At 42.9% G+C, this 27,854-nt stretch overlaps 1 protein-coding gene across 2 annotated transcripts; it reads right to left on the bottom strand.

Moving 5' to 3' along the window:
• Window positions 1–28: 28 nt before the first annotated feature.
• On the bottom strand, window positions 29–27,321 carry prickle1a (prickle homolog 1a). Of its 2 annotated transcripts, none has more exons than XM_022210613.2 (8): window positions 26,966–27,321; window positions 6,631–6,834; window positions 4,728–4,841; window positions 3,709–3,846; window positions 3,001–3,204; window positions 2,604–2,790; window positions 1,627–2,496; window positions 29–1,498 (listed from the first exon to the last, which is right to left on the bottom strand). In XM_022210613.2, exons 2-8 carry the CDS (start codon window positions 6,817–6,819, stop codon window positions 645–647), a joined length of 2,556 nt encoding a protein of 851 aa, XP_022066305.1. In that variant the 5' UTR covers window positions 6,820–6,834; window positions 26,966–27,321; the 3' UTR covers window positions 29–644. The 2 variants fall into 2 exon arrangements, with proteins under 2 accessions (XP_022066305.1, XP_051807729.1); XM_051951769.1 differs by lacking the exon at window positions 26,966–27,321 and adding an exon at window positions 11,924–12,157.
• Between the last annotated feature and the right edge of the window lie 533 nt (window positions 27,322–27,854).

The following is a 27,854-nucleotide window of genomic DNA, read 5'->3' as shown; positions in this document are numbered from 1 at the left end:
ATACATGTGTGAAAAAAAACAACAGAAATCATGATATATAGATATTTTTATTACAATTATCATCTATCTTTGCTTTATATTCCAGTTTGTACATTTATACAGATTACAATGATTTGCTTTAAATGACCCATAAATACACTGCTCAACCAAGCAATTTAATACACACAGTGCTTTCATTTTAGCGCCGCACAAGCCTGGAAGAAAACACATTTGAAGAGCTTGGGTCACAGTCAATTTATCATTACATTTCTGACACCCTCATAAAAAAAAGTCTCTATACCGACCGACAATAGTTTACTGTTAATGCCATTTTGGTACGAAGCATGTCAAGGGTACAAAAATAGCTGTTTTGTTTTTTTAATTCTACAATATATACATTATATCTGCACTGTTAAATAAACACAGTTTAAATTGTGTTTTATAAATATGCATTACTCTGAAATACTTTACCAACATTTTGTAATGCTACAGAAGCAAACACCTATGAATAATCAGAATATGAACTTGTGTTTTACACAAGCACCTTGGTAAATTGAGTGCTGTGACGCAATAATAGCAAGCAGACTGTTATTGTATTTCAAACTGTGAACATAAGAGGCAGAGGTGAGTTTCAGAACATTACCCAATGCACAAAAGAGTAAAGTCTAAGAAATTATACAATTTTTCCCTTTGTGACCTTTTTTCTTTTTGGACTTAGTCCATTGGCCATACGGAGGAGATGGCATGCCCGCTACGGGACAAGGCAAGTCATCAGTGTAGTAATGTCTATGGGGTCTGGGCTGAGGGATGGGCTGACCCAGGAAAAAGCCCTCCTCCTCAGAATCAGACGAGGACGAAGAGCACGTGGAGCACCAGTCGTCGTCATCATCTCCATACAGCCCCAAGAACCTTCCCATGGCTGGGCCCTGTAGTCCGTAGTCTGACATGGCAGCAGGATTAGGATGACCATGGAAAGCCTGGTGCTCCTTGGGGCCGAGAGCATTCCTTCTATGGTCCGCTTTGTAGCACATTTGGGCCCTCTCCTTGGGCAAAAGGTTAAGAGCATTGTCAGAGCGAGATTTGCGACTGCGACGCCTCCTGTGATGGTGATGATGGCGACCAGAGTGAAGCTCTTGGCCCTTCTCCTCAAAGTGGTACACTCTCCGGCGAGTGCGTTCACTCATAGGAGGCTGACGCACTGGAAGATCACCATAATGGCCATTGTCCACAACATCATCAGAGAATTTGACTTGCTGAGGCCTAGACTGTGAACGTGTCCTCCTGAGGGCAGGGACATGAGGTTTGGGTCGTTCCTCTAAAGGCGCCTCCTCTTCTTCTGGAACATTCTCTTCCTGCTCAGATGCAAGACTTTTCAGGGAATTTGCACTTCTGTGTAACATTGAAGAGTTGAGGGTTCCCATATTACTTGTCTTCTCACAGTCTTCTGTCTCCAGTTCATGAAAGCCTTGCAGGGAATATACCAAGGCCCTGTCTTTGCTATCACCATCTACGGAGGCCCCTGGAGAGGAGAAAGAAAAATAATAAAAATGCTTTGCAGATGAACTAAAAGTATTTTACAGACCAACCACTGTTAAAACATAATATATTCATTTCTCAGATATGATTTATTGAATTCTGCCCACTCACCAGTAATATTGGAGAGAGCAAGTGAGTCCATAGAGTCCCGGACACTTTGATCTGTCTTCTTCAATTCGTCCGTGATACACTCCAAAGAGTCAGTGTACCATTGTGGTTCCTCCCCCTGGAAACCTCCTCCAGCCCTGTGGTCCAACTCCAGTTCCTGGATTTTTCTGCTACTCGCTGGGCCTGGATGGCTGCCATAGGCAGAGTCTCCTAGCCCATCCTGTGACTGTGCCCAGTACATATCAGCCTGGTACTTCTTACTGGCCAGGCTGCCCCTTCCTCCTCCACCAACACTGCCAGTTTTTGAGGACTCCTGCTTAGACTTGGGATCCTTTTCAGCAATCCAGAAGTCTGTGGGCCTGGAGTCATTGGCCTGTTGGAAGATCCCATGTTCACCAAACTTTAATAGCAGCTGAGTCATATAGTCTTCATGCTCAGCCCACTCCTCCTCCTGGTCCTCAGGTGCCTCGGTCTCTTCACCACGTCCCCTCCAGAAATGCTCATCAGATAAGTTCATGTGAGAAAGCTTGTTGGTCAGGGTGTCATCAGGGTTTCCACTGAAGCCGGGGAACTTATAGTTGACAGAGGGCGAGAAGAGGAGCGATTGCCGGCATTGGTCGGCTGAGCGACTGCTCTTGCCCATGCGCACGCTGCGGCGGGATTCACGTGAGCGTGCTGACTGAAAGGCAGAGTCAGAGGAGTCAGAGGCATGCACGTCTTCACCGAGACTGCAGGCCTTGGAGCAGTAAATGCGACCCTGATGTGGTAGGAAAGGGCAACCCAGTAGAGAACTCTTACACTGGGTACAGCTGAAGCAGCTCTCTGTGGCATGCCAGTGGAGCCCATCATAGGTCATCTGAGCATGATCAACACCTGGGAAGATGAAATGATGAGATAGTAAGCCACACATACGCTATTTCTCGATTTGAATGATTAGGCAATCATGACTGTATTATAAATAAAGAAAGTTGGGATCTTACCAATGTGTTCTCCACAGGCCTCACAGTACTCTGCATAGAGAGACTCAAAGCAGCCACAACAGTATGGTCTGCCATCCTTCATGATGTAGCGCTGGCCTCCCAGGATTGTCTCACATTCAAAACAGGAGAAGTGCTTCATGTGCCAGTGGCGCCCCTCTGCCTCTGTGCACTCATCAGCAAAGATGATCTATAGACAAAGACATAGACTGGATGAGACAAAACAGTCATCTTTAGCCTATCTGGCTGTCACCAGTATTTATATACTTATTGTATTTATTGAAGTCAGTGGAGATGAACGTTTTTTTTCTATTCCAGAGGAATTTTAAAGGCTATAAACTTTAGACATTTTTTCTGTGCTACAATGTTTTCCTTCAGTATTTCAGTCTTGTGGTTTTACCTCATCACAGGCTGAGCAGCGTGGTTTGAGGAGCTCAGCATGGTGCCTTCCACAGTGGATCTTTCCATCGTGGTAGAAGTAGATCAAATCTACCAGCAGTTCACTACAAGTGGAGCAGGCAAAGCATGCCGGGTGCCAGCACAGCCCAGGGCTGGCCCTTGTAGCAAACACTGCCATTTCTCCACCGTTGATGCTTTCGCCACACTGCAATATGCAGACATGACTGATTAAAAGCTGCAGTCACTCTAAAATTGTACATTAGCTGTAATTTTTCAGTATATTCCATGACAATATCATGCAAGTCCTGCATGGAGATACAAACTACAATATCATATGCCTTCAAAGTTCAGTTGCTATGTTGAGGAGAGGGCAAATATGTGTCTCATGTATGTCTGCCAGCCCATAAAGTTGTCCTAGCTGCAACTTCTGGCAGATTCCTTTTCCTCTCTGTCATCCTGACACATAACAACATGACTTTTCAGATCAACTAAATTGACTTGGGATAGAATAGGTTTCTCAAAAAGAGAGGTAAAAACAATCTTGGGGAAGTAAAGATGTCCTTGTGGAGAGCTAGATCAGTGGGAGTATGTTTTGACTCGGTTTATGGTCACCCTTTGGCTGCTAAACTATGCCAAACAACTGTTAAACACTCCCACCGTCCCAGTCCTCTCCACACTGTAAATGATACATACGAGATAGCGAACTTACATGCTCACAAATGCTGTTCAGAAGATTGCGAGGCAGCAGTTTCACTGTGCCCCTCCCCAGTGCTTCCTTCTTCCTCTGGACACTGAACATATTGAGCTCCTTCTTCTCCTCCTCACTGAGAGACTGGCAATAACGAATCTGAGAATAGAGGTGATACGTTAGCCATAAAATGTGAAATTTCCCAATCAGAAACTGGGATGATAACTTCTTTATAAGGGTCTGACACCAAGTGTGATATGAATTTTGTTCAAGTGGTTCAAGTGACCTTTTCAAATCAAGCCCCTTAAGAGACCCTATAGCAGGGGCTGACTGCCACTAATAAAGGTTATGAACTTAGGTAAGTATGACAGAGGGCAGAGTACATACCAGAGCATGCTGAACAAAAGCAACTCTTGACCCCAGCTTGCCCTTCCTTAACCCCCCCCCCCAACATATCTCCACCCATGGTCCCTGATTGAGAACCTCATTTTTACAACAGGCCTTTTTGATGTTTCCCAAAGCCTTAACAAGAGGGAAAGCAGACGTTTACACAAACAAGGCCTGTGTTTAGAGTAAAATCAAGAGTACGGGCAACAAAAGAAGGGAGACAGCCAAGTCGAACTGTGGTGCCACTGCGGTGGTGGCATCACATAAAGCCTCTTTCAACCAGCATCCCTCTCTCCCACTGAGCAGTCCTCGTAAAAACCACTGCTATGACAGGAATCCTGCTGGTGGGGGCTCCCGGCAAACACCGTAAAATCATCAAGTCAAAAGTCACATTGTGCCCACTCTACATGTCTACAAGATTGTGAAACAAAAATCCCCCAGTGTGCTGTCAACGTGAATGCCAAGGGCTCACATTAGTGGGCTGGCATGGACATGGTGAGGCTCTAGCATTGAGGGATTAGTGGGCAGTAGCTACAGCTACTCAAACAAAATGGAGAGTGGATCTTTCCTGCAGCGGTGGGGTAAATGGAAGAACCTGCTGGGTAAGTTTTATGATACTTGAATTTACACACGTGCACAGAAAATATCCTCACCTCATTATCATGTGGTGGCAGTTGGTAGAGGAGCTGCTTGATTCGAAACTTCTCCCCTGGACTGTTGACATAGGGGACCTTATCTTCAGGCAGGCAGGAAAAATATAACTGTACCTGGGGAAATCATGGCATGGAGGTACAGTATTAGGCAGGGTTTGGTGAAATTGCAGAAAAACTTTTTTTTTTTTAAAAATACAAATATATCACAGTTTTTATGGTAACTGAGAGGGTTCACTAATTTCCAACAGAAGCCAACGGAAATCGGTTCCAAAAGATACATTTTCAATCGTTTTTGGACACCATTCGCAGCCTATAGTTGTTTTTGGTTTTGCAGTAAGTTTTCTTTGAAGCCCAGTTTTTCATCCATAGAATTACAGCAATACATTACGGTTATTATCTCGGACAGAGCAGACCAATATTTATTAACACAGATTCTCTTCCAGCGAACGAGAACCGGCACATTAATTTGTCATGAGACACATTCTGGGATGTCTCTGTGTAAATGTATGGTAGACTGACTTTGTGGAATCAAAAAGACTTGAGTTTTTCCTAGCCCCCAAATCAGTCGTATTTCAAAAGAACAACACATCAGCAGTGCTCTTTGATGATGACACTTGAGGGAATATTCTTCCTCATAAATCTGTACTAAACAAGCCTAAACAGGTCAACAGGTCAAATCAGTTTAACGGTTGTATATTTCAGTCGTATGCTTGTCTCTATAGGGACAGGACAAAGCAGCCTGTCACGGTGGCACCCTGACCCTTGGGGCTGACCACTGAAAACTAAACTTTATGAGGGAGGGGCTATTATAGTCACCCAGATAAAGAGGTGGGATGTGCTTGTCTTGTGTGTTTGGAGACTTCCTGCAGCTTTGGCCGTCTAGAAGGGGGGTAACAGCAATTTACCCTGACAATCAACCCAACGTCCCCCTCCACCATAAATTATGCACATCTTCATGCTGCTATTACCCCTCATCCAGCTCCCTAGGGTCTGGGGAACAGTCAGCTATCATTCCGAACCTGTGTGTTTCTGCAGTGTACTGATGACCCACAGTGCACAGCCCATTAAGGGAAATGACTGCAGTAAAAGCATTACAGTTGACCTATGCATTTTCTGTAAAAAAGGGCGTGCGTGTTTGGGGTTCGGGTGTTCTCCACTGCTGCAAACCCATCTCTTCTTGCCCATCACCCGCTCATTGCTTCCATGTGTGCTGTTTAACAAGGGAAGCGGGATGGAGAGAGATTGGGAGCAGAAGAGAGAGAGCAATAAGGGGAGAAGAGAAAAAATGCAGCAGATTTGGGAAAAGTGCCACATCACACTGGCTGCCCTGCGGACACAACTAACAGCCCTGTCTGTGTTTGCGGAGGAGAAGGCTTGTTAAAAGACGGCCCCATGATTCCTAAATCCTGCCAGCAGCACCAGGCTCGACCCACCAAGTCCTCCTAGCAGATCTCTGATAATCACAAGCAGACTTTGCTACACCGCAGTTTGTAAATAAAAGTACACACATCCTGCCTGTAAGTGGCTGCATGGTAGAGCCCGACAAGTCTGCCGCAAACAAAAAGACCACGGAACTTTTATGAAATATGTTGTCTGTCCCATAGGTGCCATTTTATACACACTTAACTTGGTGTGTTATTCAATAATGTGCTGAGTGACGTTTATCTGGGCCAGGCAAATGGGCTATAAGGGAGTTAGAATCAGGTCAGGGCTGTTTTTATTCTCTGTCAGGAGGATACACCATTATTCACTGTGCTGATTTGGGGAAGAAACGGATTATAAGCCAATGAAATAGATGCCACAGTTAATAAGAACAAAGTCATGCTGTAAGTCTTTTCAGTAAAAGAAAGAACTGAGCAGACTCAGGAATTTCACAGTCACTTGTAAGCCATATTCTGCTTACCTGTTCAGGTCTAAGGCCAGGTGGTACCCAGGCGTACTCCTCTAGCGCACAGCCAGAGTCATCATCAGAGGTGGAGCTGCGTTGGAAGCCAGAGGTTAGCTTACTGACTTTCTGCTCCATGACAAAGTCTCGCTGGCGGGCTCCACCCTGAAAGCCAGCCGCTGGCCCTGCTGCACTCGTCAGGCTCATCAGACTCTCGTTTTACTAGACAGACAAAAAGATGGAAGGATTGGGGCAGGGAGGAGAGGAGAAGAGGGGAGGACAGAAAGACATGAAAACAAAATTGTAGATCACTTCCTGCATGGTGCTATCCTCACTCCATATAATCCTTTCTCTCATGTCAGTGCCATTCCACTGAATGGTAACCACCAGCTGAATCACACCATCACGGCCTCTTTCATGAGGCCTGCAACCCCCCTCAAAAGCCCATTATGGTATCTGAGCAAGCTTTTCTTGGCTCGCTTCTGGTGATGAGTCTACTACATAAAGACACTCATAAAGAGAACTATACCCTTTCACTGCTATTGTGGTGGCAGTTAAACATGTGCCCTCCTCATGTGGCTTTTGAGGATGTAGAGACCATTAGGAAATTCCCTAAGCTTCATGAGGTGACGTTCGATCTCATTACAGTGACGATAACAAGCAGTTAGCTATTCATAAATACACACAGCACATTCAGAGTTGCTTATACATATGCCTGCTCTTGGGCAATGACCTCATGTTCCTTTTTTATTCAATTATTCAGTTTGCCTGTAACTCAAAAGCAAGAACAACACTGACTGTTAAATCTTCTTGTTTCACATCATCTGTGGATTTTCGGTCTGCATGACTCATCACTTTACCCTGCGGAGATGCCGCGTCATACTACGTCACAAGAGGGCCCACCACATGGGATCTGATGCTGGCTTAATCAGTTGAGCCTGAGGTCTGTATAAACACAGGCTTGGACGTAAGAAGGGGCCACCATATGGGGAATGTCCACAAGCCTGCTCTCTCCCTTCATCTCCCCTTTTTCTTTGGACTGTTTGTTTTCCAACCTGCTGCAGTGAGTGTCTGATGGTCCTTTCATCTTTTTGCTGGACAAATCAACGGCAGACAGGTGAAGGAGCTGGAGAGGGAGGGATGGTTACAGGATGGACGGATGGGGTTGACTGATACTGACAGTGCAATAAGAGACAAAAAGAGCAGGGATGATCAAAGAGTGGAATTGTGTTGACCTATGTGTGTGGTGACAACAGTCACTAATGCACTTCTACACATCCACATACATGACTGTACTGCTGTGGTACCAACTAGATGAGAGAAAACACTGTAAATAGCTGGATTCAATGAATCACTGAATTAATTTAGTATATGTAAATGAGAGTAACTTTCAAGCCAACATACTTTTGTGGCAAATTTTGGCCATGCTACAGGTGACAAAAATGAAGTAATAGTGAATTCTAAACCATAGTTTAATAGCCACACAAGATGAAAGAATCATTAGGTCGGCAAACAACTTCAATACCATCTGTAAAATTGCAATATTCATCTTAAGTTTGCTATAATGAGCCAAGCTGTAGCTGCACAATCCTTTTAGTTTATTGATATGAGCAACAGCAAATGTGATTGATTTTAAATTAATTTCCAACAGGACGAGTGTGCTGCTTTCAAAAGTTTCTTGCTTGAACTTGAATAAGCTTTAAAATTTATAGTTGAACAAAGAGTTCACCGTGGTTGAGTTAAATAAGTTTGTGCACTATACTTGTGTCGCTTAAATACGATTAGTTGTTGTACTTCTTATACCATCCATCCCTTCCTATCAAATACTTCATTGGCAATGCATTTTTCTGTAACTCCCAAAATCACTTTCTAACATTTATAACTTTATTCCATGAGCTGCTATAAGCTTTTTAGGACCAAGTAAGCATGGAGATGATGAATGCGTGTCCACTTGTGGTCATTTCTCACAGGCCAAAGGCTCTAGCTGAGATCAAATGGGAGCCCAGCAAGCATCCAGCAGCCTGGCCCTTACACCACCTCCCCCCGAGCCGCCACCCCCCATGGCTGGCGAGGGCACAGAGGGCCGCAGAGAGACAGCTGAGAAAACCAGACATGCTCGAGTGCAGCCTTTGAACACAGATGTGATAGTAAAAGGACCTGAAAATCGGCGCTCTCTGCTAGAATGATATATGTTCTTGGCTGCTTCGGGGAGTATGCGAGTCCTATACTTGACGAGGGAATGCACACATGGATGCAGGCGTGTAGACACCATAGGCTAAGCTGGTCCACACTGGAACATAAAGCATTATCAACAGCCTGTCAGAGTCAGCTGTGTGCTCATGGACATTGCTTCTCTTTTAGCGATGATGGTGGCATACCAGGCCCTCCTGTGGATGATTTACTGCTTCACAAGACACGCCAGTCCAGGCAACTACTGGCTATTCATATCAACTCATCTTCCTCAAGGACAAATCAGACACTGTGGCCTCCAAACTGCCAAAGACTGGCATGCCCACTCAAGCATGCCCAGTCACGGACTATCAAATTATGATGGGTAGTGGTGGTAGTGGATTCATGGGCTTTTGGGGGAATTTGTAAAGGCATTACATCACAAAGTGTAAGGTCAGGCAGACTGGCTTATGACATGTCATATTAAAAGCCCTCTGATGGCCTCAACAATGGTGCCTTTGTCAAAGAATCCGCTAAAGGCTTGTTCCATCAAGAGTCTGTTTATCCGTCTTTAAGTCTTTTTTCCAAATGATGTGGCGTGTTATCTTCTCATACATGACAGTTAAAGTCCTCAAACCCAGATAACCTGTCGTCAGATGGATAGCAGAAATAAGACACTCTCTTGTTCTGTTCGCATCTATTGACTTGCAAATGAGACCAAAATAACCTGCAAAAATGTGGCCTTGTTTGAGAGCAGCTTGGGTTTCACGTGGGAGATAGCTGACTATAGGCAGGTTCAGTCAGGAGCCAAGAGACTCTGAATTCACTGCCTCACATTATAATCACGCGCAGAATCGCTCATGCGCCACATTTGTCAGAAAGATGTTTGCTTTCGCATGTTGGCCAAGTATCTGCGAGTATGTCTCACACAGCCAAACCTGACTCACAGGAATGTCAGGCTTGAACTTTAGCCAGGCCCCTCAGAAGGAACACAGGATGTACACGGCTCAGTGTTAGGCGAAGCCCCCTTCTAACGCAACCACATCTGCTCGCATGCTAATTCTTCCTTTAGATATCATGCAGTTCATTTCCTCCGACTTTGCCCAGAATGCTTCCTTAACACTTTGAATGACAGAAGCACTGAGCCAACTAACTTCACCATGCTCACACCAACCTGCCAACTCACTGACTCATCACTTGTGCTGACTTTTAAAGTTTCTCTCCTAACAAGGCATCTATGGTTTTTTCAAATTCCCCCCACCACCCCCCACCCCCGCCCCCTGCCTTGCCCTCCTCCCACACTAGCCAGACCCCTGCAGTCCTGAATGTTTAACAGCCCCTCACTCTTTTGTAAAGGTGCTTGTTAACATGGCTTTGGGAGCTGCAGGCCTGCATATCTGACTGATCTGCCCACGGAGGGCAAGAGGGCGGCGGGGGTGTTATCAGACTGAGGCCGACCAACATGTATGAAAATGTTAATGTCTTGTCGAACAAAAGGAGGGGAAATTTAAGTCATGCCAGGTGAAAGAGGGAAGCTCAAACACATCTTTGCTTTGAAAGGTTGTCTGTGAATGCAGATTCTTAAACATCCACATGTTCCTTAGAGTGAATGAGGAGGCTTGTGTTCGACAAAAAGTGCACAATGAAGCTTATATTCCTACAAGCTCTACATAACAGGAGCTCAACGAATGAGTGGGTGTAAATGGGACTTGTTAGAGAACAGAATAACCACTCATAAGTATTCACCTTGTAAAAAAGCATGTGTCTGACTTGACACGTTATTTATCACTTTGCGAAATACAAACCTCTCACAGAACCTCATGCTGCGACTGACCAATAAATACAGGCAACAGTGGCATTTTAAATAGTATCCAACAACACTTAAACCGAGAGTCCCCAAAAATCCAGACACTGGGGCCTTGGATTAACAACCCTCAAGCGAGTGCACAGGAAAAATAAGCAGCTTCTGGTCTGAATTACTGTCTATATTCCTCTAGGAAGTGGATGATGGACATGCACACAACCCAACACAGTGCTCTCTGTCAGTTTGAACCGGCCCAACATGTTTAACTTGGCTTCTGCTACCTCAGCAATGCAGGACAGGCTCTAGTTGGAGAGAAAAACAAGAAATTCTCTTCAGCGTCCCTGCTTACTTGAGCTTGAACTCAGATAAATCAGTTTATTTTTTATGTCAGACAAGATAGAAAAATATGCAGCGTACTAATGCTCTCCCTGTGCACACAGATATTTTCAAATGACAGCCTGTCAACTTTTGGCACTTCATATGTTATATTTCTTGTGAAAATCGTTGAACTGCAGGGCTTATGTGAACCAGGAGACTCATGTATATCTAAATAAATCACTGTTTAGGGCTAAACTTGTAACTGAATGACTGTTATATGACAAACTTAAATAAACCAGCGGAGCATCATAAAAATGAAAACTGCAGAACACTGAGGATGTTCATTCACAGATCCAGTCAGTGAGAAAATACGAAAGCGTAATGCTGCTGACAGAACAACAGCCTGATTTTCGCAGAGTTGAGGTGCTCCATGGCTGGAGTTTGGTCAGCTCATGGAGGCCTCCTTCTGTGGCTGTGTGGAGTGTTTTTCCAAGATCAAATAGATGGGAGTGACATCCCCATAGAGATCCACACTAGTGAGACCACCTGCATGCTCTAACCAGACTGAACTAAGACTCAACACGTGTAGTGCTGTCACATTGCAGACATGAAATGCAATTACACCCTAGTTCATTCAGTTGGCAGTACAGGAGACTTAAATCAACTTTTTGAACACTGGCGCCCTTCGCTTCGCCTTATTTTGACAGGAGAACTTCTGAAAACAGACTTTGACTTCAGCAAAGGTTCAAAATTTCTTACACTTCCGTCTATGCTTGTGATGTGCTGTATATTTTGTGAATCATGCAAAACACTGATTAATAATTAAGCCATCCTTGCTTTAAGTTGAGGAAAAATAAATCCGCAAGACTTCACACTCCAATAGAATCACCAAGAGACATGCTAAGATGGGTTGTGCTTTAACTAACATCTCTGCCTCTGCAGTCAGTTTTTTTTTCTTTTAGCATCACTACAACCAAAGCACATTCCCCTGAGAGTACTTTTCCCTCTGCTGGGTCTTACCTCAGTGTAGGCCAACTCTCCTGAGGTGAGCAGGAAAATGGATCTTATCACCGCTATATCCAGTCCTAGATTCTTCTCCAGCCTCTGGGCTCCATATCTATGTAAGATCCTCTGAGCTCTGAATCCAGGACAGGATCAGTCAGCCTTCTCTAGCAGAGCTGTCAGCACAGGACCAGCCCATATCAAAGCTAAGACTGTAAGAAGTCAAGAGGATATCTGAGTACATGGGAGAGAGTGTTTGAGTGAGGTGAGTGCATGTGCGTGTACATGAAGGAGCCCAACCAGATGGTCATCCCACCCTTGTCTTTCTCACCCACCACTCCGCCTTCTATCCCAGCCCTCTTCACCTCAGCCCGGCCCCCTTAGCCTCAGAGCAGCCAGTCACGGCGGGGCTTGGCAGAGTGAGGCGTCTCTCCTTCAGCAGGCCCTCCCCTCGTACTTCAAACACACGCTCCCAAATGAGAACCACCGGTAGAACGCACAAGAACTGCGCTTTTAAGTAGCTCATCAGTGATGGCAGAGCTCGTTTCACCACACTAACCACCCCATATCCACAACAGCTTTCACATGACAATCTTTTTTCTCCTCCGCTATCAACAGTTCAAAGATGTGGGGAAGGTGGTGACTGTTACAGTCAGGCTTTGGTTTAGCTGGTGGTTTGTCTTTCATTTCTTTCGCGCTAAAATGTCACTAAGTTATGGAGCGCAGCTTGCTAACTGAAGTTTTATGATTATAGACCGATTGTCAGATCAAATGAACAAAAGATGCTTTATTTACCCCACTCGAAAAATTGCTTCCTACCATCCACAACATCTTAGATCAGCCTCACAAATGCACTTTCCCACAAACTGAACATGATGTCAGCAACTATCATGAGAGCAGCTTTCAGGCCTTCAACATGTAAATCACAGAATCCTCCGTCTAAGACAATTACTTCAACCACAATGTTGTGATTATCAGCTTAACTTTGTCTAAATGAGGGTTAAAAATATCCAATATTGTTTAACTCAACTTTGTTAGGTCATGTAACCTTATCATTAGAACCACATATATCATGTTTTTATAATATATTATGTAATAGTTATATTTATATATGAAGAGCCAGTGTTAACCAAAATGCTATAGAGACTACAGGATATTTACTTCAGAGTGGAAATGACTCTCAAATATGATGATCCACTGCTTGGATCAGCTGATTGTAAGTTTCAGTATATTTTTTAACTGTATGTATCTTCATATTACAAATATGATATTATAGAGTACTAATTTGAACTTGTTTTATGCCACTTTTCCTGGTTGTTTTCTCCTGACTAGATTCTTGATTGTGTTGTGTCTACTCTCAGATGTACATCACTTTGGATAAAAGCTTCTGCTAAATGACATTGTAGGAAAGTAGAATAATATTTAATATCTATTAAAACACATCTGTTAAATGATATCCTTTCTGTTTGCCTTTAAGGTGTATGAGACATCTGCAAAACTCAAATGTACACATCTGCCCATCCAGTGAAACTCCCCAGGGAGGATGTAGTTGACCTCTGCTTCTCCTTCACCTCTGCAAAAATGTCAGAAGGTGATTCTCTTCCTGTTGCCTCAGAAAACAAAGTGGCCTGTTCGGGTCAAATTCTGGACACTTGGACCTTTCGCGTCCTTTTTGTAGTTGTTTGGTGGCAATGTCAAAGTGTTACTTTCGCCCAAAAGGACACGTTTACAGTGGACATAACTGTGCCCCAGAAAACTACAAGTTCTTTCTTCTTAGTGAGGCTTTTACTGTAGAGTGTTAACATACTTTAAGACAGTAAAACAAAGCAGTAGAGCATTTTACTAGGAAGTAAGGAATCTATTAAACAGCTAGAATTGCTTTCTTTATAAACATTTTAGCAGCTGTTTAATTTTGTGGATATGACGTCAAGACCTAATTCCGTCGGCTGTGCTTTTTTAAGTAGGTGGGCTGATATAACAGAGTTTAAAGCAGCAGAATCCTTTTCAAATGCATCAAAATCTATGTTGGTCTGGCAATCATGCTCTTCTTTAATCAGATCACGTATTGGTTGAACATTGCTAACTCAAAGCAAACCCTGATTCACGTTTGATCAAAAACCTGCCAAAATGAAGGATAAAAGCTCATTTCTAGCATATGACTGCCGGTGCCTGACTGAGTGGCAGTTTTTCCATCCTCTGCACACCCACACATGTCACACTCACACCATTTTGTGCTAAAATATCACAGTGTGGGTGCTGAATGGTGGCTATCATTTAAATCAAAAGAAATGCAGCTTACACCTATAGATATTCCCTTTAGAAAATAAACGAGCTTTTATTTGAAACTGAAAAATTTGAATGAGTAAACTGATGAAAATACACACCATGTCAGGGTGTGTATTAACCCTGACATGGTAGACGGACTGTAGAGGTGTCGGGGTGTGTGGACAAAGCCATTGTAGCAGCCAAGGCCAGGGAGGAGAGGCACCCTTTCACAGCAAACTTCAGGCCTTTGTCCTTGTCCAAAAGACTCAGCACCCTGCCCCATTAGCAACTCTTTGAGGGGAGGGGCAACACAATGTGTGTGCCCCCCTACTCTAAAAGGCAGGATTCATGAAATGCAAAACTAAGACGGTCAGCTAATCTGGACAAAAGTTGCAGTGAAACAACAATGGCCGTATGAAAGCGGAACCATTCTTTATTTCCTTCAAGTACAAATGAATCAGTTGTTTATGTACTGCAAATTTTGCCACATTTGAAGGAATCTTTTTGGTTTCTTACAGCTTCGACAATTCTCAAAATGCAGAAGTTGGTTTAAACTGAAGTTTAAATATGTGGACATTGACAGTGAACTATGGAGTGGACATCTACTTAAAGGCACCTGTGAATTATCTTTAGTCTCTCTTACAGGAGCATGCATCGGAATAACATCACCCCCAACATCCCACTGTGATCTTACCACTCTAAAGTTAGAAGCAGCAAACTGCACAGTTCAAGGTTCACCTCAGACAGTTGAATAATATAAAGTTGTACAAGTCACGCATCCCTGACCTTTGACCTTAGGGAGCACCAGATGACCCATAAATCTATGGCTCCAGGGCTTTACGGCCCATTCCCCTGTCATAGCCACATCGACCTGAACAGCATCTCACACCTGGTCTGCACCTTCTCACTGCTGTAAAAGAAGGAGAGTAGGAAAAATACGCCCTGTGCTAGCGGCGAGATTGTCTGTGACCAGCATGCCCTGACAATGACAGGACAGAGATGATGATCATCAGAACCAACGCCCAACGATAAAACTGCATTCTTCTCTGGTCCGAACACGTCCTTCAAGAAGGGGACCCATAAAGCGAAGCAACTAGTCAACGCTGACTGCTACATCTCACAGTAAGCATGTAATCCTCATGATAATATGCTCGTGAGTTAGAGCCTGATGTAATCTGTTTAAATGAGTCAAGTTTTAGTCTGAAGACATGTCATAAATTGGGGCACCGCAGGGGGCGAAGGGAAGGTCAATCTCTAACTTACAGTCATTGATGACCATTGTTGAGAGCAGCTCTCACTTGTGTGTGAGCTACCTTATAAAAAAGTAGGCATTCTCAAGGTTTAAATGACTTGCCAACGGGTATTAGCAGGACACAGGCCCAACAAAAGCTTCAGTTATAATGGCCAATAAAAGCCTATCACCCTACTGTAACAACAATCCTTTTTACGTCTTGAAAGAGGGAGGAAAAGGTCAACTGGTGGAGCAGTCAGCGCATTGATATTGACTTAGCTAGATTGGCGCTGACAAACTCAGGTCAGACTGTGGGCTTGTTAGCCCTATAACCCTCACATAACCCCATTTTACTGTTTCACTCTGACACACTGGAGGCAGCTGAGGGCAAAGCTTAGATCTAAGCTTAGTTTCTGACAAGAGACATTTGTAAAAATTACAAGGAAATATCTACTCACTTGACACTTGACCCCTAATGATCACATGTTTCTCAGGCACTGAATAGGAAAAATCTAAATGAGAAACAGAAAGAATCTGAGATTTATTGGACTAAATTGGTAATGAGATACAGTTACATGTGAACTTTTCAACTTGAACTGAAAATCTAATTTTCAAACTTACCAAATAGGAACACAAAGGGCCACAATGCTTAAAAAATATAAGTCTACAACCAGGCTGTCTGGGTTTAATTATTAGATTACAGTATGTAATGCTATCGTATAAAACCATAATATAATAGCTATTAAGTAGATGATGTAAGTTTGAATGGTCCTGGTTTTATGGAAGCTCTCTATCAACACACTACTTATCTACCCATTTATTTCTTCTTTATTTAATTTGCAGTAACCCTATTGTGTCATGTGTGAGGTAATGCAAAGTGGAATTCCAGTTTCAGTGGAATAACATGCAACACATGACAGGCCACATCTCTGAACAAAACTTTGTGTCAGGAAACAAGTTGTTCCTTTACTTTATCATCCGTACACTATTGTATTGCCAAACATTGCAGAGCCGTATGATCAGGACGGGTCATATTTCACCCTCGATTTGACACCCTCTCACCTAGTTGTAAAAGCTGGACCTCATTGGGAACAATGGGAAGTGGAGCGACAGAGCTCCTGGGGCTGTTAAAGGGAGGAAGCCCCTTTATTTGAGGACGCTATAACTCAACAAAAGCCTGTGGCTGTCTACACACAGAGCAGGCTGAGGATGAATGGGCTACTCTTACACTACACACTTGCACTAACAAAAGCAGTGGATCAGCAAAGGGCCAAGCCTGTCATGTGTGGTCTCCATGGACAAAGTGGGATGAATATAGACATAAAATTACAAAACAGCCCCATTAACACCCCAAACAAATGTGTTCAACCAACGAGTCTCTGTTTTACCACCGTTTTATTCCTTTGGTGAAGCTTTAAGATTTTCCCTATGACTATAAAAGCTATTGGGTTTTCCATGAATTCATTTCCATGCTGTGTGAAAATGTTTGTTGGCTCCTGTTCAAACAGCACCCTGTCGATGTCCAGGTTCAACACTTGTGACCTCTGAGACTTCACTACATTTTGAGCTTATGACCTCATGCTTTCAGAGAGTGGAACTCACACACCACTTAAACCTCACACCTCGTACACATCTGGGCTTTTCCTCTCAACTTTCCTCGAAATTCAACCGTATATCATTCACATGGCAACCAAACTATTTCCTGTGTGTTTCCAGCCCTGGGCACCAATGGACACATGAATGAGACTGTCGTAGCAAAACAGGCGATTCTTTGGCGTGAATGCTACGAGCTGTTTGCAGTGGAAGGAGACGATGCGGTTTAAATAAGGAGACGAAAAGGTTGACAATTCCCACACGTGGAAGCATTTTTCTCAGCTGCATGGCTTCAAAAGGAAAACTGTGGAATCCAACAATACTCTGAAACAGTTAAGAGCTGCTCAGTCAGGATCCCACTAATGATTAACATTCCTGAAGAAACGCTCTGTTACAGTCTTTTTAGAGTGTTCTAATTAAACACATGCTCCACTGCCACAGCACAGAGGGAACTCTGACAACTGCAAGCGGGGATGCTTCTTTCCAGCTCTGCTTAATTGGACACAATTTAAGTCATTAAGGTGGTAGTAAAAACAGCAGAAAGAGCAGAGGAGAGGCCCAGTGATCTCCCTTGTAAGGCTCCCTGTTGCTCTGATGTTGTTGACCCTTTCACCTCCTCATGTGACTCACATTAAAATATACAGAGAAAAATGTCCAGCTGGACATTTAGTCCATTCTGAAATGAGCCAGGCTGACTTGTTTGTTAGATGTGTTGAATGTACTCATATATCTGAGGAGGACAAAGAGGTTATACATGTTTGGAGACGCTACATCTTATATGTAGATATGTGTCCATCCATTGACCACTGGGATCTTTGTTGCTTTGATACATACTTTTGACACTTTAATTTGCTGGTGCACTGTCCATAGAGTTTTTTAAACAGCCTTTTTGCAGATGTAGCCTCTGCTGTAAAACAGGTTGAGCTATTGAACCTGTTGTTCAAGCTGATAACCTAGTGGTGTAGAATATATTTGACACCTCCCTTTATTTGAGTTTTTCGGCTTACATCATTTAAAACTGAGAGACGTATAATGTTTAAAACGTTTGTCTTTTTGCATTTTTTAATAAATGAAGGTTATTTGTAAGAATGTGTACAGTTGGGTGTGGTGGCCTCAGGGTGCTGGTCAGGAAAAGCCGGTGTCTCAACAACCTCATGTCATTCCCAATACAGTATCTCTCTACTGATTTCCTTCCAACCCTCTATAACCCACGGTCTAAGAGAAATATAAAAAATGGCCACTCCAGAAATACATAAAGCGTTTTTACTCACTGACTGAGAAACTACTAATTATAAACACGAACCTTAAAAACGTTAATCTCAACCAGGGATTCATACATCCAGCTACCTTAGTTAAGCCTCTCCGCTGACACTAAATGCTGTCCCAATGCCAATTTTTTCAAATATAAAAAGCATACCTTGCACTCTTACTGCATTCCAGGTTCAAACTAAATACTATTTTTGTCTAATGAGATGGTGGCTGCATTCAGTTACTTGATTATGGAATGTTTAAAGCAGCATGTATGATACTGATCATGTTGTCTCTGGAAAAACCTAAAAATAAGAAAAGAAAAACTGACTTGTGTGGGCAGTTTTTTGTATTTGACACCCATTTTTGTTCCTGACAGCCATCATTCTTTGGGGCGAACCTGTTATCAGGCTAAAATTCTGTTAACATTAGGTGACATCTGGGATGGGGTGACACTGGGACTACAGACTTGACGTACAGATGTGCATTGATTAAATGAATGTTAAACTCCAGTTCTCTTTATGTAACTATGGTTCAGACACCAAGACTTGCTTTATGAATTGTGAGATGTAAGTTTAGATGATATAGTTAACTTGGAGTGTGTGCATACATGCTATACTGTTTACAGTATATACTGAGGTCCAGTCTGAAGCCCTCAGGAGGGCTCGGTCTGTATATCAGATACAGACCAGACATAAGTGCCTGGGATCTCTGTGTGCACAAGTGTGTGTTGGCACAATGCATGTGTGGTATGGAAAACGGGACACAACTGGCTGCCTTATCACCCTGCAAATTACGGATACCAGTCCTCCAGGGCAGAGCGTATTCTTAGAAGCCTTGCATGTAATATGTCTGTTTCTGTCAGCATCAGTGTGTTATTTTTGGAGCTGCTAATGCTGAGGTCAGTAATGACACCAAACCATTTTCAGCCATGGAACATGTGAGTGGAGTGTGGATACACTCTGATTAATTTGAAAAGTCATAAACCTTTCCATGAAATCTAAGCTGCCTTTTCATTTTTTGATTTCTTTTCAAGCACATAAAATGAGCAACGAGTTCCCTAAGCATGCATTTGCCTACAGACAGGACACATGCACAGATGTGCACATCTGTTGAGCTCGCTCTTGTTTTTTTGGGAGCCCAGCCCTTAACAGGAAGACGGTGCGAGCATAGCAAACAAAAGCCAGGCTCTTTGAACTGGCCTCTCACTAGGAGCTGCCGTCTGGTTGTGGCCAAACGAACTGTTTCTGTGTCAGCTCAGCGAGCCCACTGTTGGTCTCAGACTGCTGCTCTGCAAGAAACGTCCTTAGTTGGCCTTTGTCAATATTAACCCATCTGTATGTTATCCAGCAACATCTGTCTTCACTGGGATGAATGAGTATTTCCAACTGATAATAATATGTTTCATCTGTGTGAACAGATTATACAAGATTACAAGGTAGAAAATACTAAACATAAATCCACAGTGTAAGCTTTATAAGAAGTGTCAGATTCACAGTATAAATCACAGTAAGTGTAGGTTAGAGAATACATCGTGCACAGCTGACATCAACAGACGTCTACATCCAAAGTAAATTTTGGCAACAAATGAAGCATAAAAATGTAAAAAAAAAAAAAAAAAAAAAAAAAGGTTTCACAAGTAAGGGTGCCATTCAAAATAAGAGTCTGGGAATTTATTTTTGTTATTGTAATATTTGCATCCAGGGTTGCAAAATTAACCTCAATTTACTTGTTTTCTGTATCACTTAATGAAGTGAGTATATAACCTCCGTTTCCTTAAGTTTCTAGAGAGTTCTGGCTCTGCATTTTTGCAGAATTATATCACCCAAAAACAGCGACTAAAATCTGCTCGTAGCTGCGCTAATTAGCTGATTTATGGCGCTATAAACAGTCATTTGTCAAATGATGATTGTGTATATGATAAAATAAATGCATTTACATTTTCTCTGGCCTTTCGCAACATGAATGTTTGCAGGTTTTTATTTTGTTTTACTTTACATACTCAAATACTTTGATTAGCTCATTTGACTATGCTACTATATGTGCTGAATGAATGTCTATCCTTGTCAGTATTTTTGCTGCACAACTGCTGTATTTTCTTAAGCCTACACTCATTTCTAAACACAGATTTATCCACAATTCAAATGCTTATGTTTGACAGAAGATCCAAGCTTCATTTTGCACAACTTTTAAGAATATCCTCTGGGTTTTAAACATTCCATATATGCTTTGATTCAGTGGCGTGCACAGATAGTCACCAGGTGGTGCGAGAGCACCTGCCCTTTGCCCTCAGTATCAAGCAGGTGCTTTCCCCTCTCAACTTTAAAAAAAAAAAGTTTACATTAAAGACACACACAGACCCACACACACAAACGACCCGTGCTGCTACTCGCCCCGCCCAATCTCGTAACGTGAACACGAGGAGCGAATCACGCGTGTGGCAGCAGCTGCACAGTCCATAGCATCTCCACACCGACTGTAGCCACCAACCAGGTAACACCTAAATGAATCAAGTGTATTGTTCATAAGCTTTGGTTGCCAACCCACATGGTGCATTTATTTGTCTCTGTTGTGAAGTAGCCGGTCTCATGCAGCGCTGAACAACCGTGCCTAAATTAGCCAACTGCCCGTGTTAGAAAGCCTTCGTATTTCGATTGGAATATTGTCTGGGTTGTGTTGTGCATTTCGTCCTTTGCTGAGTTAATCGAATGTTGATGTTTTTTCCTGAATGTCCCTGAACGCACCTCGAGTGCCGTGTTTTTCTCTTTAGCAGCAGTTTGTTGACAAGTTTCTCCTGTGCCCATGTTCGGACTGAATACATGTTGCATTTTTCCTTTACTTGCTCTGTGTAAATGACCAAAGCTGAGTGGTCTTGTGTTCCCCCAGTGTAGAGCGTTCACTGTTCATTGTTACCTGTTGATCGTTATTCAATACTTTATGTGACGGACATTAGCTTAGCTATTAGCCTATCACGTTGTCAATTGTCAGGGCGTGTCTGGTTGCCTTGCTAATGTTATGTGAGTTAATGTGATTGAAATGCTAAGCCATACACAATGTTTTGCAGTTTGTGCTATTATGTTCATGTGCATTTTATGTTATTTCTCAGTATAATTATTATTATTTTTGTGGCTGTACTAATCGCAAGTCTGTCACTGATTTATTATTCCTGTTTGTTTATAATATTTCAGAACCACAGCTATCACAGCACAGCTATCTGCCACAGCTGTCTATAGTACAACAGCTTTTTGAGTTATCCAGCAATGAATACCAATAACCTGGAATGTCTGGCTGCGTGTTCTCTAACTGAACCACCTCATACCTTGTTCCACTCTGAAACCACCCACCTGGAGACCTTCTCTCCTTTTTAGCCCACCTGCTTAACAAGCTCCAGGCTACCCATAATAATAATAATTATCAATCGACATAATGCAATGACGATGACCACACAACCAAAGTTATTTGGTGAATTGGTACAGCATATGATCAGTATGCTATAAATGAATATCTAGTTTGTGTAGGTTTATTATTAGTCTACAGTAGGTAGAGGTAACACTGCTGTGACTTATTTGCTAAATGATAAAAAGGAAAAAGTAGCTTTCTGCCTTGTTGTAGCCTAATGTCAGGAATCAGTCTTGATATTGTCGATCTCTTAATTTACCAATTGCAGCATGCTCAGAAGGGAAAGGATCAAGAAAGACAATGAAAGGGAGCTACATGTCATTTACAATGTGATGGTACAATGTTTTATTAACCCTTTGTGTGTTTTAATTAAAATGTTAAAATAAATGACGTAACAGAAAAAGATTTTTTTATTTTTTTTCAAATCTCACACTGTTATATTAAGACAGCCAGTGGTTTTACACGCCACACAAGGTGCCCTTTTTTTTTCCTCCATTGAGCACCTGCCCCTCAAAATGTCTGTGCACGCCACTGCTTTGATTCAGAATTGGCTGTCGGTATTTACCACCTAACAGTGGTGCAGAGTATAATCATATTTTGATTACAGTAAATAAATGCCAAGAATATCAGTGTGCTTTATCTACAGAGACTAACCAATGTAATGTAGAGATGAAGATGGTTAGTGTTTCATAATGAATATAAAGCATTTGCAGTAGGAAGATCCTGTTAAGAATTATCTCTGAACAAGCTAAAATTTAAAAAAAAAATCCTCTGGAAAACAAAGTGAAGAAGAAACAGATCTTTAAATCACTTCCCAAAACTGACAGAATAGGAGATTGTGTTGATTTATTGCTTTGTGTTTGTGATAATCTTCTTATGATAGATTTTAAGAAATACTCTAAAAGACTTATTATAACCATATTCAGCACTGTGTGATTTGGGAAAATTGCCAAACTCCGTACATTTATTTGCTTCCAAACCTGATTAATGACACAGTAAAATATAACAATGAGTTTTAATGAGTAAAAGGTCTGTGTGGAATATTCTGGCAGACATCCAGCCACTGTCCCCAAAGTCTGTAACTGTAACCTCTCAAAAAAAAAAATCTCAGGAAATGCCTTTGTTGTCAGGCCAAAACTCCCTTGCCCTGCAGGGTCCATTTTTAAACCTCGTTGACCTTTTCCATATCATCCGTGCTCACTGACTCCACCCCTGTGACAATGCCAACAGGAGGAACAAGAGCCACAGGAAGGGGAGTGGAGAGGGGGAGTGTGTTTTGCATATTTCCAGCCGGGGGTCCGGAAAGCTTTAACTGAATCCCCTGTTGTGTGCTGGGGAAATGAGCTTTGCTTTTTAATGACTATCTCAGGGTAATATGCTTTCTTTTGCTTCCATCCCTGTGATGGTTTGGATAGATAGAAGTGGAGGATGGAGGGAAAACATGCAAGCATCCCACCGCCTCTGTCAGGTCGGTTCAGCTGAACTTTCCAAAATCTCCATCACCAAGGTTGCTGACGTTTGGCTTCTTTACATCTGTTATTCCCCTTTATTCAAGACAGGCATGCTGATAATAGCCGGCTTCGTAGTGCTGCACCATGCTTATTATGCAGTATACATCCAGAGCATCATGCCTATACATGGCGGTGATAATGAAACATGTGTGTCAGTATGACTTTCATCATCGTGGTGGTCTCATGGTTGGCCCCACAATTATGCTGTGTGGTTACCAGAGATCTGCTGGGGCATTAAACTCCAGTGTGCGAGCCAAACCCGTTTTCCTCTAACATCATCCTGCAGCTCCTAATAAACAGAGTTGTGCCTGGAAGCGCTAAATCACTAACTACCTTTAATCACTTTAGAATAATGCTTCGCATGTGGATCCAATGTGTGCCACCGCTTCAGGCAGATCCCACTCACTCTCATACATGATGCCATTTGAAAGCGGGGGGTGGGGAGCTTCACTGCATGGCAAGCACAAAGTAACAATCTCTCCTACAGACAGCAGCATCCACAATGGTTATCCCGCTCTCTAAAACCACACTGTAACAGTGCCCTAAATTTGACCATCCAAGCCACCGTCCATTCAGCCAGGCCCAGTGACCACAGATTGAGGGACCACCGGCGTTTAAACAAGCCATATTTCATCCAATCTCCTGCCAACCTACCACAAACAGTTTACAGTCAATGGACTCTGCTCTCTGGAGTTTGTCTGTGGCAACTCGACTCCATGCCACATCTCCCCGTCCAGAGCCATGAAAGACTGGCCTCCTCTGACAGCTCCTCACAACACACGGCCCTGTCCTGCTCTGCTTTTAGCCCTACTGCGGTGAGCTGGACCACGTCTGTGGATAAAAGGCTGCCAGAGTGTTTGGCTTGCAGGCGATTTACACGGACGCGAGGGTGATTCATTCTAGCTTTGCACAAACAGGCCTCTGTGTACATTTCACTGGTACTGGCCTTTTAAATCAACACTGGGGAACGTATACGCACGGGCACTGGGACTCGCATTCCGCTCAGTCGCACTCATCTGGGCGTCTGCCACATGTGCACACACTGTGCGACACCAACAGTCGCACACACACATTCACACACACACACACACACACATAGGTGAACACTTTGCCTCTGTCCATCTGAGACACACACACACACCAAGACGTGACCCACTGTTTATGTCTGAGGCTGTTTTCATTTCTGTGATTTGTTTCCATCTCCACCACTCTTGCTGTGCACCATGTGTTCTAATGTTAGCCTCTCTAGTCCAAAGAAGCTTTAAGAGCTGCTTATACATAATGCAGACTGATCTGTATCTGCTGTCCAGCCCTGAAATCTCCAGTTTTTAACAATGCACTTTGGTACTACAACAGCTGAACAACATAATCCACATTTATATAGTGAATATTTGGTTGACTCAGTGGAATCAGAACCATTTCCATTACTGTGTCCAAAAAAAAAGTGATGATAAAGCCAGATATTTATTCCCCTCCTGCGTTCACACACAAACCCTTGACAACACGCTTTGGAAGTCTTTTGATTCTATTAGTGGCACCTTTGATTCACCTCAAGGCTTTGGAAATGAGACGTGAACAAGTAGCGTGTGACATGTGGTGCCGCTCCCAACAGCCCCATTTGCAAATCATTTAGTCTAAAAATAACTGTAGATTGTGAGAGAATTCTCACCTGCAGCCGATCGCTGAAAGCGTAAGCTCAGCTCCCAACGACCTCAACACATGCCTTTCCTGCTAGATCATCTCAACCTTAATATCTGCAGCTGTGCTGTATGAGATGCAGATTTCAGAGGCTTTACGACATGTTTGATACATCAAATAATATTCACAGTGAAATACGTGTAAAATCATTGATTTGCAACTATAAGGCAATGTGGAGCTGGAATTGGATGCAAGATCTTGAACTGAATGTCTTTATTTGACCTTAAGCTGTCTTGGCAATGATACCTTATTGTGCAAAGCCTTGAAGCAGAGTTCACTGATTTTACACTCATTTGGAAGACTTCTGTGACTCCCAAGGCAGTGAAGCCGCCAACCTGTAATGTGGCCACTAGGTGACACCACCACCTTGGTTCTGTGCTCTGTCCTCCCTGCGTCTCCATCCACAGCACTCCCATTCAAACTACCTTTTGGTATGATCTTTTTCCTGTACAGGCCACAGTCTCAAGAACAAAAAAGCAAAACAAAACAAAAATGAGAACATATTTCGTGCCGTATCCATGCATGGGAGCGACTGTGTATAAAAATAACTTCTGGAACAATTGTAGCTTGATTTTTTTTTTCCAGGAGAGTTCCACTTTGAAGTGGCAGTGCTGATGCTGTGCAGAACCTGCAGTTATTCTCCGTCCTTTGTATTGTCAAAGTGCCTCAAAATATACCATTTTTTCAATGTACTTTCACTTGTATCGCCCTGCAACCCTTCACACCACTTCCACAGCCCATCAGTTTAATGTGTCCACATGCAGACCATGTCACATCCTATGTCTGTCCTTTCACCTACATGGACTGTCCCGGGATCAGCTTTGCTCTGTTTTCATCAGCTGCGGTCATAGTGACAGATTTCAGGCCAGTTTGACTCCGCGTTCTTACACTGAGCCAAGTAGGTCTGTCATTCTGTCAGCCCTCAAGAAAGTATGTTCAGGATTTAATGGCTTATGCTGATAGTTACTGTGGTCCAATGAGAGCAAAATATTATTTTAGACAGCCTTGGTTAAATATAACAGTAACAGCTCTCCTGTGCCTTGTAAGTTTGGCACTTTTTATCACAGCTGAGGATGGAAATGTTTTGAACTAGAGGGTGTGTCGTTGCTCTCCAAAGGAACCGCTTTATGTCATGCTTAGCTCTATGAGAGGTCCATAAGGAGTGATGAATTCACTCAAACAGCATGCAGAAATGTTCTTTTTTTCTTTCTACAAGCTGTAATTAAAAAAAAAAGTACATCTTAGTCTCAAGTTCAGTTTTGAAAGCAGCCAGTGAATTTTAGAGCAGGATGGAGATCATCTTATCAGGGGAATCTACACTGACTAATCAAAAGAAGTTATTCCAGGGAAAAAAAAGGTTTCCAGTTGAATTCACTTACTTTAATAAAACATTAGAGGACTGACTCTTACTGGAGAGAAATCCTTTTTTCTTTTTTTTCAGTTAGTCCACTTTTAAAGTCGTTCTCATCTTATCCATCATGGTTAGAAGTGGAGAAAATGAGGGTAACTTCTCATACTGTACGTGTGTGACTACGTTCTCTCTCAATAAGCAACACTCCTGACAGCTACGTAGCCCGCAGTGGCGGACAGACAGCGGTCACGGAGCGTCGACCAGTTGTCACCAAAGTGACAGGCGACAGCTGAGTCCATACATCTGGAGGCCCCAGAGACTCCACACCTCCACACGTCCGACGACTCTAACCATTTTTTCAGTCTCAGAGAAATCTGACTTTACGCGCAAAGAAAGTGAAACGTCTCTTTTTGGAGATGTTGCTGCGTAAAAGCGCAAAGTTGCGTTAGGGGGATTTTCAGTCAGTATGCTGACTTTGAGGGGCTGAGACAAGTACAAATGGCCTTTATAGAGAATGTAAGTGCTAAACTATATATTACTGAAAGTTCTGCTTGTTTTTCTCAGGTAAACTATAACAACCAAGTCACAATTTTTCGCTTTTCCACAGCATCACTTCGAACATTTTCAGTGCGTAAAACCTACAAATAAAATTACATTAAAAATCCGACAAACAGACTTTAGCGGATCATAGAAGTAAAAATAGTTTTTTTTTAAACTACGTAGACTGGCGAGCTCAAAATCTCAAAAAGGTTTGGTCAACTCACCTCCAAATGTGTTGAGTCGCAGCAAGCAGAGTATCCAGAACCAATATTCCCGAAGAGAGAAAGGCGAGTCACGCTGCGTCTCATTGGCATTAGATGCAAAGTCCAGAGAGGGTGCACCGCTGTGCCGAAAAGCTGAACCAGGAGCTGTGCAAAGCGATAAGCTTAAACCCCAGATACTGGCTGCATTGGAGAGGAGCGCTGAGAGAGCCTGGTCTGACTTCACGCACTGTCACCACATCTCAGTCATTTCAGCTGCGCACGGTGCGCTGTGGTGCTCCTCTCGGCGGTCACAGTGAAATGACATTAGCGCTGCTTCCTGCCTATTGGCTTAAACCAGCAGCCCCCACCAATCCTGGAGAGACGGACTAGTCTCTGCAGCACAGTGGACAAATGCTTCTGAGAGTTTAACTCTTGCTACTGCTGTGGAGAGTAATGGAAGTGCTCATTGAAGTGGTTGAAAACAACTGAGTCACTTTTGTTGGCTTCATCTGGACGATGACTTTACTTATTCACTTTTGCCTTTATGTAGCTTATATATGAACCAATTCAATGAACTTTGTGACCTTTAATGTTTCCCTACTAATAATGAACCCCTCCTCTCAGTCATGTGCATCAGTTTAACATCTAACAGTGCCTTGAAGTGAACAGAATCTCAACCCCAACATACAATTGTCACCAGGTGTGGAAATATGATCTTTATTTTGCAAACCTATTTGTCCCTCTTGCCACCAATATGAAATTGTCACAATGTGCTTTATGTTCTCCCACACAGACTTTGTAACACTACTCCTATTTGCAGTAAAGCATGAAAGGTAAGTCTATATGCATACGCTGAAAAGAGGCTATCGCCTGGCTGTTACACAAAATGCTCTGGGATGATCAAAGGCTT

This window comes from Acanthochromis polyacanthus, chromosome 8, assembly GCF_021347895.1.
Source record: "Acanthochromis polyacanthus isolate Apoly-LR-REF ecotype Palm Island chromosome 8, KAUST_Apoly_ChrSc, whole genome shotgun sequence".
In the NCBI taxonomy this organism is placed as follows: domain Eukaryota; kingdom Metazoa; phylum Chordata; class Actinopteri; family Pomacentridae; genus Acanthochromis; species Acanthochromis polyacanthus.
This window is presented reverse-complemented; position numbering and strand designations above follow the sequence as displayed.